This window comes from Pseudopodoces humilis, chromosome 7, assembly GCF_049639895.1.
Source record: "Pseudopodoces humilis isolate 2021_Gansu_Grassland_sample_001 chromosome 7, ASM4963989v1, whole genome shotgun sequence".
In the NCBI taxonomy this organism is placed as follows: domain Eukaryota; kingdom Metazoa; phylum Chordata; class Aves; order Passeriformes; family Paridae; genus Pseudopodoces; species Pseudopodoces humilis.
Window position 1 is genome coordinate 201958 of NC_142206.1, and position 12861 is coordinate 214818.

Below are 12861 nucleotides of genomic sequence, written 5' to 3' on the forward strand. Positions count from 1 at the left end.
CATTAGTGTATTCTAATAATTAGTGTATTCTAATAATTAGTGTATGGCACTTTCTGGCCATTCCTGAAGTCTGGGTTACTGCTTTACTGCAAAGAGCAGAAGCTCTGCTCACCTCTCTGAAATAGCACTTATTAAAGTTCTTTTGTTATGTAAAAGACAAGTTGTTCTTTTTGTTAAAAGCAATTGCTGAATAATTTCTCCCGTAATTTTTATTCTCCTTTACAATTCTGGCTAACCCAGTTTTTATTTTTCATAAAAGCAGATCACAAAGCATGACTTTCATAAAGGCCCTGTATATAAAAATCAATAATTTATCACAACAAAATCACACAGCAGAAATTTTTAGAGAGGGATCTAAGTGCAGATCTGTGGCTGCTCTTGACAGGAAGTAAAATGAGACATTTTTCTCTATGACTTCTGCCTCAGAGCAAAACACAGGATAAATACATTTTCACAGGGAAATCTTATAATCTATCTCCTTAAACAACAGCCTTTGCTGGGCCATAAACACCCCAAAGATTGTGTCAGCCATGAGACGAGATTTAAAAAAAAACACATCGAAAGCACTGAATTCTCTGTTACACAACACAAAAAGTGTAAGTATCTACATTTCTGAGCTGCTGAAGCAACCACTGCATCCCAAAGCACTGAATTAATGTTAATCTGGAACAAGCATATTTTACTATGGAAGCATGTTCTAACTAAAGTAAAATTGGCTTCCACATTGGCAAAGTACACAAAAGGGTAGGAAACAGTGATCTGGCATACACAGATCAGACATAAAGATTTCAGAAATGGTGACTCCCCTTCTCAAGCCCTACATCACTGGTAAGACTTCATGAGGAACTACTCCTTAAGTGGCATTTTTTTCTGAGTTTTGCAGCGAGTGGCTAAATGAAGAGGCTGTAGGGTGCTCAATCAATCAAACACCCCTCCTGCACCTGCCAGAGTATCTGGCCCTTGTGTGGGGGAAAAGGAGGGTGCCAGCACACAGACATTCCACTTCTAGCATTAACAAGGCTTCCTGGGATCCAGGGCTAAACTGGTGCCCTGCCTCTCAAATCCTTTCTTGTGCAGCCCTGAAGGCACCAGTGCCTGTTCCCTCACAGCTCACGGTGTAAGAAAGAGCATCAGGAGCCTCAGTAATCATTTCCTTCCATGCAGCTGGAGAAGAGAAACAGCTCACATGGAGCACACTGTCTTCACCACCACCAAAACCAGAGTGTGTTCCTCAAAGCTGAGAATATGATGGGGAAAAACCAAACCAAAAACCAAACCAGGAGCACAGGCACAACACATGGAGAGCACAGCTCTTGATTCTGGGGCTTGCAGAACCGTTCCTGTGAGTTTCAAGTGCTTTTCTGAATCTATTGTCCAAGTGCTGGTGATGCAGAAGTCACCATGGCAGCAGAGGTCTCCATGCAAAGCCCTCAGTACTTCAGAGAGAAGCCCACAGAGATCCCAGGAGGGCAGAGACAGCACTCTGCAAAATGAATCTGACTCCTTTTTCTTCTTATTATTAGTTCCCAAACACCAAAACCTTTGGAAACATCTGACTTCTCAGAGATCTGGGAGTTCTTCCATGGAAAAAAACATGTCCCATGGTTAACATTTTGGAATAACATATATCATGGGAAGTCCTGACCAGCGTAACCAAATAAATTTCTATTACCTATTACCAGTATCCATTAGCTTCCAGATAAAGAATTACTCCTGTACTTGTCCAGTTGCAATTTATTTTTGCATTCTTTATTAATTTGATCTCAAATTGCATTCAGATCTCAAATCTGCACAAGATTAACACCACCATCACATCTGGATGAATATGATGCAAGTCAGTGTATAGCACTGTACATCCTCATTGGTAAAAAGGGATTTCTAAGTTAATGTTATGTTTGCAAGCCAAAAAAACTAAAACTTGGATCAACCAATGAAGACCAACCAATCTTCAAGAGGATAATTAACAATAGTAAATAGAAACTGAATTTTAAATCTACCAAGCTAATTGCAAATATTATTCATTTGGAATTGCTTTGACATAAAAGAAGTAACCCCATCTTTGTTGTGTGGGCTGCTGTGGAACTACTCCAAACAGGGACACACAGAGGGCAGCTTGGATTCTGTGAATGTGAGACTTTCAGAAAAGTAGATGTATCAGGTTATAGAGGATTTTTTTTCATGGTCAAAGCAAATTATGAGGCTAATGCTGAAACCTAAAAATAGGACAGTGACTTCCCCACTTTGCCAGAATTATCTGGTTTTAATTACAAGAGATGCAAGAAGCTATTGAGAGCAGCTGAACCAACATCAGCATTCATATATTTAGCTGGGTTTTTTTAACATTTTCTTATAATTAAACTAAAGGAGAAGGACAGCATTTCATTTCTTGACCCCGAAACTGCAGCAAAACCAGTTTCTCTGAACTGTTGTCAAATCAGAGATTTTATTAAAGAACTAATCTGCCCTTTAAATCTAGACTGTTTGCTTTTGCTGTAATGGTGAGAGCTGTGCTCTGAGTTAAACTCCAGATTCAATAGGGCCATGATTCTAGGTGGGAGCAATCTGCTCACACAGATTCTAAGCACAGCCCCCTTGCTCTGAGCCCTGTAGCTCATAGCTATTCACAGATTAAACACCATTGACTGCAGAAACGCAGAGCAGCTAAAATCAAACTGAACTCTGACATTATCTTCAACACAATGGGCCAAGCAGTGCTCGTCCACAGAAAAGAAATCAGGACAAGAAGTGCAGTGGGAGCTGCAGGAAGATTCTGCAACATGTCATGACACCCACCAGCCACCCTCTCTGATGTGAAATACTTATCAGACACCCCACTTGTATCAATAGGTGTCAACACCCCCTGGCAGATCAATCCTCACAAATCTACTGGAATTAAAGCTCTCTGTGATGGTAAATAGGAGACTCAAATTCAAATTAAGATGTGCAATGTAGATTTGATGGGGCTTTTCCCCCCATATTTCTGCAGCTACTGGTTTAAAATATCCATGAAGAGTCATCAGTGAAGAGAATAAACGTGACAAGAAATTAATTTTTAAGGAATCTAAAGAGAAGAAAATTATTCTAGAATAAGACACAACTACCCATATATGTTTATATGCAATTGTGTATGTATAGGCAAACACCTTGTGCTTTATGTGAGAGATAAATACATACATACACATAAAATCCTACCAGAAAAATCAAAATTCAGGGTGGGAACCTAAACCAGAAGGATGTGCAGGCAAAGCTGGGAAGCAGAGGTGCCTGTGCCTCACCTCCTGGGGGATGTTCCAGGCCATGTAGACGTGGCTCTTGAACTCGTCCATCCAGACCTCGGCCACCCTGAGCGCGTTCCTGCGGACGTGGGCAGTCAGATCCTCCGTGTAGGGTTTGTGTGCTCGTTCAATGTGGGCAATCCTGGAGCAGGGCAGAACCTCCACGCTTCCCCCACACTGCCACACCTGCCAGGGAGAAACAAAAGGACATTCTGCTGCTGGCAGCTCCCTAACACACTGGAATTGTTCCATTTCATTGCTACAAAGGAGAAAAACCGCTCAGGACTTGCTGCACTACACAGAAGCTGTGAGTGGAGAGTTATTACCTTGCCTTATCATAAACTAATATTGCTACTAAATCTTACTACAGAGTTTCTACATTACCAGTGGCCCCTCACTGCACTCTGCCTGGATCAGTTCAGTTGTGCTCAAGATTACTAATAAGATTATTTCTAAGACATTCAAAAAATCAAGCCTTGCATGATTTTTCTGAGGTTCTTTGCAGTCCACACCAGACCAAACATGCACCACACAGAAGCTCAAGTTAGGCACCTTGTCCTAACAGGGAAACAAAGGCAACCAGCTTTGTAAGATTGCTGAAGTTTCAGGTTCTGTGAAGAAGAGGAATAGAAATGCATCTTACTCTTTGCTTTAAACAGGGTTGAGAAAGGACTGGGTCTATTCCTTTCGAGAAGGAGCGATGAAGACCAAGACTGCCTAATGAAAATATGTGAGCAATTTCATCAGAAACTACTCTTATAATAGATTTTTTATGTAGGTTACTCTACCTGCTCAAACAGATTTCAGTTTTACCCACTACCACAACTGAGCTAAAGTACACAACATTAATCATAATTATTGCTTTCATTTCTGATTTACTCTTTCTGCTTTCAACAGAAGAGAAAACCAATTTGGCAAACCTAAGAGTCAGTGAAGTATCTGAGTTATTTTACACAGCAGCTCTTTTTCTGTGTACCTTGTACTGTGTAAGCTACCTAACCAGATGAAGGCAGGCCATTTGTAAGAGCTGGTGGACGCTGCTCAGGTGAAAGGCCAGATGTACCCAGGCAGTTTGATCCTGCTGAACAAGCACTGGTGTGTCCCAGAGAAGTGGGAGAAGTGACGGGGTTTGCCTTACGCTGCTGCCAGCAGAGACTTGGTACCTCGTACTGAGAGAGCAGAAAACGGCAGTGAGGGTGCTCCTTCCTTGCACACTCATCTGGGGATGATATTCTGCTCTCCCTCCTGCTGGCCAGGGGTGTGGGCTGGCAGAACATCCTGCTCTGGAGCCCATCTCAGGCTCCTCAGATCTGTCCACCCTATAGGCATATGCTCTACTAAGGAGGCACTTTGTTCAGTCATTAATTTTATATATTTAGACATCTGGCTTGAATACAGCATTTAGGCATTTGGCAGCTCCTGAGACCAGAAAATGTGGCATGAATTCAGAATGTTTACAAAGCTTTTTCTGAACTGGTGCCTAATTGCATTCAGCATATGCTGGGAGAAGAGACAGAGCCCTGGTTTGCAGAGCTCTGTGGAAAGGGAGCGGACACATGAACCTGCTGTACAGTCAAAAAGGGAGCTGAAAAGACTGCAGCACATCTCTGTCCAGAACTTGGGAAACCATTAGAGTAAATAAACATAACCATTATCAAAATCAGGGCAAAACTGAGATGATCATACATATTTAAAAATAAATACACAATTGATCTGGCACAAGAATAAACAATCTGGAAACAACATTTGTGTCCTGCCTTTCTAAATATCATATTAAGTGGGCAATCCAGTTTAACAATCTAACAAAAATAATAGTTTATCAAACATTTAATTATAAATGGTCCGGCTACACCTCCTAATAAAGATTAAATGTGAAGCACCACCAGGCTGTGCTCACACAACGCCTGCTTTCAGTCCAAGTTATTTCTCAGACATCCAGCAATAAATTGTTTCAGAGTTACTCACTGTACACTGCCTAAATTAGTATCATAAAAGACAAGGAAGATGTAGAGATGGCTGTAACTTAGCCCAGGACAGGGCAAAGAGGAAATTCACAACACAGATGCACTGTGTGCTCTGCCCAGCCTCTGCTCATCACAACCAGGGATGGCCTCGAGCCAAGGCCAGCAACTGAACACCAAATACTTTGTGGGATTTATCAGAGCTAAGTCTCAATGCCATCTTGACATCAAGCTGAGCCAAAGAGTTCTACAATAAGCTGAATTTCCAAGCAAATTTCTAGGAACTGAAATTCAGAAGAGGAGAGTCATCTATAATTTTAGCATTGATACAGTTTCAGGAAACTGATTTGACTTTATAATGAAGTGAGATGTTTTCAAAAACAACTTGAGATGACCAAATCTTCAACAGAGTTTGCAAGTAAGAATTACCCACTGCCTGAATAAACACCAATTAATCAATTCCAGTGGCCATTCCTTTCTCCCAGACACTATCAGCTTTTGTTCTATTTTCGAGACTAATTGATTTCTATCAATTCATTAGCTATCAATATAAACTGCTAAGCTGCATTAAACAATTTCAAAACCATATTATTTCCAAGCAAAAATCTCCTAAACTCCACAGAAGTGAGCAGCAGCACTGAAGAGGGAGCATGACCTCAGAGCCAGCTGTGGAACCCTGCTGACTGGAGACAATGCTTTAAAAAGGCAGAAATGACAATCCTGACATGCTCAGCTGGTCACATCTGGGACAAGCCAGTGTCCCTTCTCTCTCCCAGTGCTCACTGCCAGTGGCACTGCAGTCTGCCAAGGAATCTCTTTTATCTGAGTGTTCCATTGCATTTAGGGAGCGCTAAGTTGTCAAAAAAACAAACAGAAATGTAATTAGCAGGCACTGAAGTGGGACTTTCAAATGACACAAAGCTCTCCTGGAATCTCATGGAAGTCTGGATTCCCAGCTCCCCAAAATATGCAAAATCCCCAAGTGAGGAATGAAGGGCTTTGGTAGTCATACACCAAACTCTACACTGAACTGTATGTATGAACATTAAACAATAAACATAATTAATTGCTACCAAAAACATCCGTTTGTTGGGTTTTTTTAAAATTCTTCCCTGATTATATTTTAAATAATGGAATTTCTTGCAGTCTCTTTCCCTTCTAGACCAGCTGTCCACTTGAATCTGACCACTCCCACCTCTCCCCCTCACTCGTGCGCTTTAATCCCTGGCGCTGGAACCATTGTGTTGGAGCTGCTGTGGAGAGCTGGATGGTTTTTCAAGAGACAAACCTTGAGGTGGTATAAATCTCACATAAGAAGTGCACAGGAAAGACTAATTAATTACTCTGAACAAATACCTTTCAGTCAGATACAATTTTTAGGGTTTTTTTAAATTAATATTTTAATACTAAGAAATATATTTTCTCAAAGTCTCTACTCAGAGGGAAGTTGAGAAGCCTTTTAGAGTGGCCTGCTCTTCATCTCATAAAATTCCTGTAGGCAAGAAGGAATAGAAACTGAGGGGTTAGTTCCTAGCAGCTTCCCACATTTCCCCTGTGGATTTTGCAGCTATTTTTTGCCATCATTAGCAATCTTTATTCAGGTTTTATTCACACTGAATAGAACCCTTCTAGTCTTCCAGCACTGCTATCTTATGTGGAGGCTATAAATACATACAAAAGTTAAAAATCAGTGGAGCTTTTTCAAATTATCACCCATAGCTTCAGCAAGAAGTCTAAAGATAAAAGAGCTTCAAAGATTTTTTTCAACCACATGGAATAGTTTGAAGTAAAACGTTCTGTCTCTGAGCATACTGTGGTTGCAATCAGTAATGCTTAATGACTAACCTGCTTATACAAATTGCAAGGAAAAAACTTGATTAATGTCCTAAATCATGGTTAAAAGGAAATTCAGCACCTTTTCCTGCTGTCCATGAAGATAATTTACCTATGATAGGCGAGCAGTGGAAATTACCAGCAATAATCTCAATTTCCTGTCAAATCTCAAAATATACATATATAGCTGTAAAAATAACATCTGCTTTCATCACTGTGACACAATAAACAGCAATTCACGTGCCATGCTGTAAAAGCATCAATTTTAAAATCAAAACTAAAAATCAAAACTGTACCAGCAGGTCTCAGACTTTGCCTCAGAAAGCTTTCAAGTGTGAGGCTCTGTGTATCTTTGGGAGGACTTTCCATGATTGCTGCAGTCTCCACAAGGCAAAAGGTTTGCTTTGCTCTGGAGGAATTTCTTGTGGTTCTGGTCCTGCTGGTTTACTTTGCAGAAACAGTCTTTCAGGAAAAGAACACAGCAACTGGAGTTTCCCTTCCAAAGAGCTCTGAGCCCACTTGAGCGTGTTTTCAAAGCTCCCTTCCAAGACAGCCTGAGAAAAGGCTCTTTATTCTTGAATTTCCTCAGGAGGTTCACACATTTGGTACAGCCCCAAGAAGGGCTTAGAGGGATTCCTCTTTTTGAAAGGGTTCCTTGTTCCTTCATCACTGCCCAAACGTAGTAAAATTCCAGAAAGAAAATTCAAGGTCCAAAGGGACAGCAGCAGTGCCAAGGTGAACACTCAGAGAGCTGAAAGACTAAAATCAGCAATACCCCATGGCCTAAACCCAAATCAAAGGAGAGATGACAGGAACATTAAATGAATAAGAGAATCTATTGAGGGGGTGAGGGGGAAAGGAGGGGAAACCTCCTTTTAAATCCTCAGTTGTTGTGGCTTAGATGGACAATCTGTCCAAAGTCTCTTCACACTCTTAATTACTGAATGTTTATTTGCACAGTAACAATATAGGCCAATTGTGGCCCTAAATCTGTGAGAATTTACCTTCCCCAAGGCTGAACAGCACCACAGAGCAAACAGAAAACAGGCTCCCAGTGCTGGCACAGCTCAGCTGCCTGTACCTGGAGGAACAGGTACAGCAGGGGTACAGGAGGGGTACAGGTACAGCAGGGGTACAGGAGGGGTGCAGGTATAGGAGGGGTACAGGTACAGGAGGGGTACAGGTACAGGTACAGGAGGGGTACAGGTACAGGTACAGGTACAGGAGGGGTACAGGTACAGGTACAGGTGCAGGTACAGGTACAGGTGCAGGAGAGGTACAGGTACAGGATGGGTACAGGTACAGGTACAGGTACAGGTACAGGTACAGGTACAGGTACAGGTACAGGAGGGGTACAGGTACAGGTACAGGTACAGGTACAGGTGCAGGTACAGGTGCAGGAGGGGTACAGGTACAGGATGGGTACAGGTACAGGTACAGGTACAGAAGGGGTACAGGTACAGGTACAGGTGGGGTACAGGTACAGGTACAGGTACAGGTACAGGTGCAGGAGGGGTACAGGTACAGGTACAGGATGGGTACAGGTACAGGTACAGGTACAGGTGCAGGAGGGGTACAGGTACAGGTACAGGATGGGTACAGGTACAGGTACAGGAGGGGTACAGGTACAGGTACAGGTACAGGTACAGAAGGGGTACAGGTACAGGTACAGGATGGGTACAGGTACAGGTACAGGTACAGGAGGGGTACAGGTACAGGTACAGGTACAGGTGCAGGAGAGGTACAGGTACAGGAGGGGTACAGGTACAGGTACAGGAGGGGTACAGGTACAGGTGGGGTACAGGTACAGGTACAGGTGCAGGTACAGGTACAGGTGGGGTACAGGTACAGGTGCAGGAGGGGTACAGGTACAGGTACTGCAGGGGTACAGGAGCTGAGTGTGGAGCAGGCCAGGGGGATGGCACAGGTGAGGCAGCTGCAGGAGCAGGAACACACCAAGCAGCTTCTCAGAGCTATCTGCCAAGCCCTGGAACCCCTGCCACCCCTCCCTCCCTCCCAGCAGGGATCCCACTGCGCTCCCAGAGCCGCCTGGCACTCACACTTCCTCACAAATACCCAAACCAACCTGGCCACAAGGCTTTTAAAGCAGATTCCTTTCACATCTGGAAAATCTCTTTCACTACGTTATTTAGTAAATCCTCCCCAATTTCATTTACATTTGAATTTGCATATTTAATCAAAACAATCACAACTCCGACGCCGATCCCTCTCTCGAATATTTAATTTATCCTTCATTATAAAATGATATAGCACTTCTTCATTAGAACCTTCTTTTTATCTCTTTAATCACTGAGTGTTCTTTTTATGTTATAGACCCTTAATCCAATAAAAAAATAAACCCTACAAGTCATTGAGCAGTTTATTAGCGTGTACTGCATTCATTAAATTTACACAGATCGTGCAGTTGCTCCAAAGCTGATGGGACCTTGTTTGATACCATCACTTCATTTGGACTGCAAACAAAAACCTTTTAATAATTAAGTGATTTCTCAAAAAGCCGAAGTAATTTCTGGCTTCTGTGAAGGTTGCAAATTACAAAATTAGAAGTACTCATTAAAGATGGCCTGAAGTTAAAAAAACATAGTCAGTGTAAATTAATTACGACTGTGGATACACACTAATTAGTTACCAGTATCTTTGAAATATATTTTTGGGAACAATTTCTTGTATAAATCTCTTGTGAATCTTGTCAGCCTTTGTCATTACCATTAACTGTTTACTGATAACCAGTAATGAGCTTGATGTTTTACAGACAAGTATCAATAAGCTATTTTCATTCAACACCACAATAATTTTGAATCTGCATTTTTATTTTGGTATCTTGACAGGTGACTAGAAAGAACAGAGTTGTCAGACACAAAGGTGACTGAAATCAATGTTCATATTTCTAGTTGCTATCAGTGGGTTTTCAATCACACCCTGGAAGTTTTTGGATTGTCATGAACGTTTGTTTGGTCTCTGCAGAGCTAGGAACGATACCCACTGGATGAAATATGTTAATATTTATTTAGGTCATATCACCACTGAATTCAGATAACCTTCACTAAATATTCCTGATTGTCACACAATCCTGTCAGACTTTAAGGTAAACTTATTTATTTGTACGTGAGAACAGCCTTTTTTCATAACCAAGCTGATATTTTAATGTGAAACTGTAAGTAACCTACAAAAACACACCCCCACAATCTAAAAGGCTTTTTAAAAGGAAAATAAAAGACTTTAACATAACTAGAGCTGCTCTTCATTTTTAAAATGTAAATTATCCCTTAAATCTAACTTTTGAAGTCATCATTAATTGCCTCACAGGCCTCATTTTACATTAATTGTGGCTTCATAAAACACTCTCATCGAAAACCTAATACATGTAAAGATTCTTCCCAAATTAAATTGTCATTACTTCTCTTCCTCTTTTAGCTAATTGCTTCATTATGTACTTTTTAAATTGTTTTGTTCTGCAGGGATTAATTTTGTGTGTATCTTCAGGAGCTGTGCAAGTTTTACAGTGCACTGTTCAAGTCCACATGGTGTGCTGGTGCTTTGGAGAGCAGGAGCTGTTCTGGACCTGGGTCACGTGGAGATAACTCATCACAGGTCACTGGAGGCTCCGTCACTTCTCCTCCAAACGTGCCCTCCTCGTTGCCAGGCACAGTGAATAACCCACACACCAACCACTGCTTTGCCAAGCTTAACTTATCAACAGGAACTAAAAGAAATCCCTTTTTGTCTTTAAAAGCACAAAAGCAGGAGACTGAAGAGCAGGATCACCACTGGTTTAGTATCCATGGAGCAATGTGCTGGCCATTGTTTATGGCTTTATCTTTCTCTCCCCTACCACAGCTACACTTGGCTTGCTCAGCCTTGTTCATCTCAGAGGATACAGTGTGCTCAGTGGGGAGGGATCCCCAGGGATCACCAAATCCCAGCTCCTGGCCCTGCACAGGACAGCACAAATCACACCCTGTGCCTGAGAGCACTGTCCAAACCTCTCCTGAGCTCTGTCAGTGCAGTGACCCCTGCCCTGGGGAGCCTGTCCCAGTGCCCAGCCACCCTCTGGTGAGGAACCTCTTCTGATATCCAACCTACACCTCCCTGAGTCAGCTTCAGGCCATCCCTTGGGTGCTGGTCATCACAGAGCAGAGATCAGTGCCTGCCCCTCCTCTTCCCCTCACGAGAAGTTGGACCTTCAGTGGGGTCTCCCCTCAGTCTCCTCCAGGCTGAGCAGACCAAGTGCCCCCAGTCCCTCCTCACACGGCTTCCCCTCCACACCCTTCATCATCTTCACTGCCCTTCTTTGGATGCTCTCAAACAGTTTAATGTCTCTTATATTGCAGCAGCCAAACCTGCCCCAGCACTGGATAAGCCACTGCTGGTTACACAGGGTGCCAGGCAAGTGCTTATCCCATACCTGTACTGCTAAGGAATTGTTTTTGTCTTGCTGAAAGTGTGGACGATGAAAAGCATTGGCTACATCTTGTAAGAAGTAACATTTGGTCAATTTTTACTATTTTTTTCTTTCAGGTTTTAGTTTAGAAATAGTCTCCTCTTAATTCACAAAATGGATAAAAGCAAAATAAACTTCTCTCTATTTAAAGCTTTAATGCAAAGTTAAAGAGAAATCATTATCTGAAAAAGCAGTATGAAAAGTTTTCTCAGAGTAACAACTAAAGATATTTCTATTTTCAGACTTCTCAGTCCTTTGCCTTTGCACATCACCAACCTTGTACTGGTGAGCAGCACTCGTGATCACGTACTGAGGATGTTTTCTGTACAGCAAATCATTCCCTAGTGGCAAAGGATATTGGCCTTCTTACTGAAAACAAGCTGAAAACATGGCTTTAGGACTACAACAAGTGATGACACTGCAAGTGCAAGAATGGGGGACACCTTGGCTCATCTTCCCGAGGTGTACTTAGGGAAGATCTACATTGCTCAGTGGAGGCCAGGGGGCCCAGCAGCAGGGACAGAAAGGCACAGCAGGCACAGGTGACACATCCCATGCAAACAGCTCCACAAAACAGCAGCTTGGTGAAAATCCTCTCACCTTCTCTGCTCACCCCCAGACATTTCTATCTCTTGGCACACCAGCCTGTCCATCTGCCCAACAAAACAGTTTGTGAGGCAGCACAGTAAATCACAAAGTGATTAACGTGAAACTTAACCCTGCATTAAACAGAGGACAGGAGTTTGCTGAAGCAGAGCTGTTCAGCAGCAGGTGAGGGGCAGAGCCAAAGCACTGCTGAGCTGCTGCAAGAACGAGAGCGTGGCAAGGAGAAGGAGAAAACACAGCCAGTGCAGCCTTGTGCTGTGAAACCACACTGGAGCTGGAACACTGCTGCTGTTGACATTGTCCTCATCCTAAACCCAAACCACAGCACTGCAGCAGCTACAAGGAACAAAATCATCTCCAGCCCAGCCATGGCCAGGACCACTGTGCAAAGACTTTCCTTAATAAAAACATACATCTATTTACAGGCAATAAAGTCACAGCCTCATGTAATTTGTGGCCTGTGTTAGGAACACTGACAGGTAAAACTGCTGGAAACTTCTAGGAAGAAGGGTAAAATGTTTCCAGATAAATATGGGGATTTGGGGGCAAGTGTAAATACCTTCACTTGCTTGTGACTAACAAAAAGAACACTGTGTCCCAAGGGCAATATTATAAGAAAGATCTCAGGTGAGAAACAATCAGGATACACAGACATGGTGGACTGGAAATGGCTGGAACATGTAAGCAGCCACCAGTTTCTATGACCAAATGGGAGAGACTCAAC

General features: G+C 42.6%; 1 protein-coding gene across 2 annotated transcripts in view; it reads right to left on the bottom strand.

Moving 5' to 3' along the window:
- GALNT18 (polypeptide N-acetylgalactosaminyltransferase 18) overlaps nucleotides 1-12861 on the bottom strand; it is a 200725-nt gene that overhangs the window by 50109 nt on the left and 137755 nt on the right. For both annotated transcript variants that reach the window (XM_005531558.3, XM_088057582.1), the window contains exon 7: nucleotides 3276-3461. In XM_005531558.3, coding sequence (XP_005531615.1) covers nucleotides 3276-3461 — 186 coding nt within the window. The remainder of the gene's footprint in view (nucleotides 1-3275; nucleotides 3462-12861) is intronic.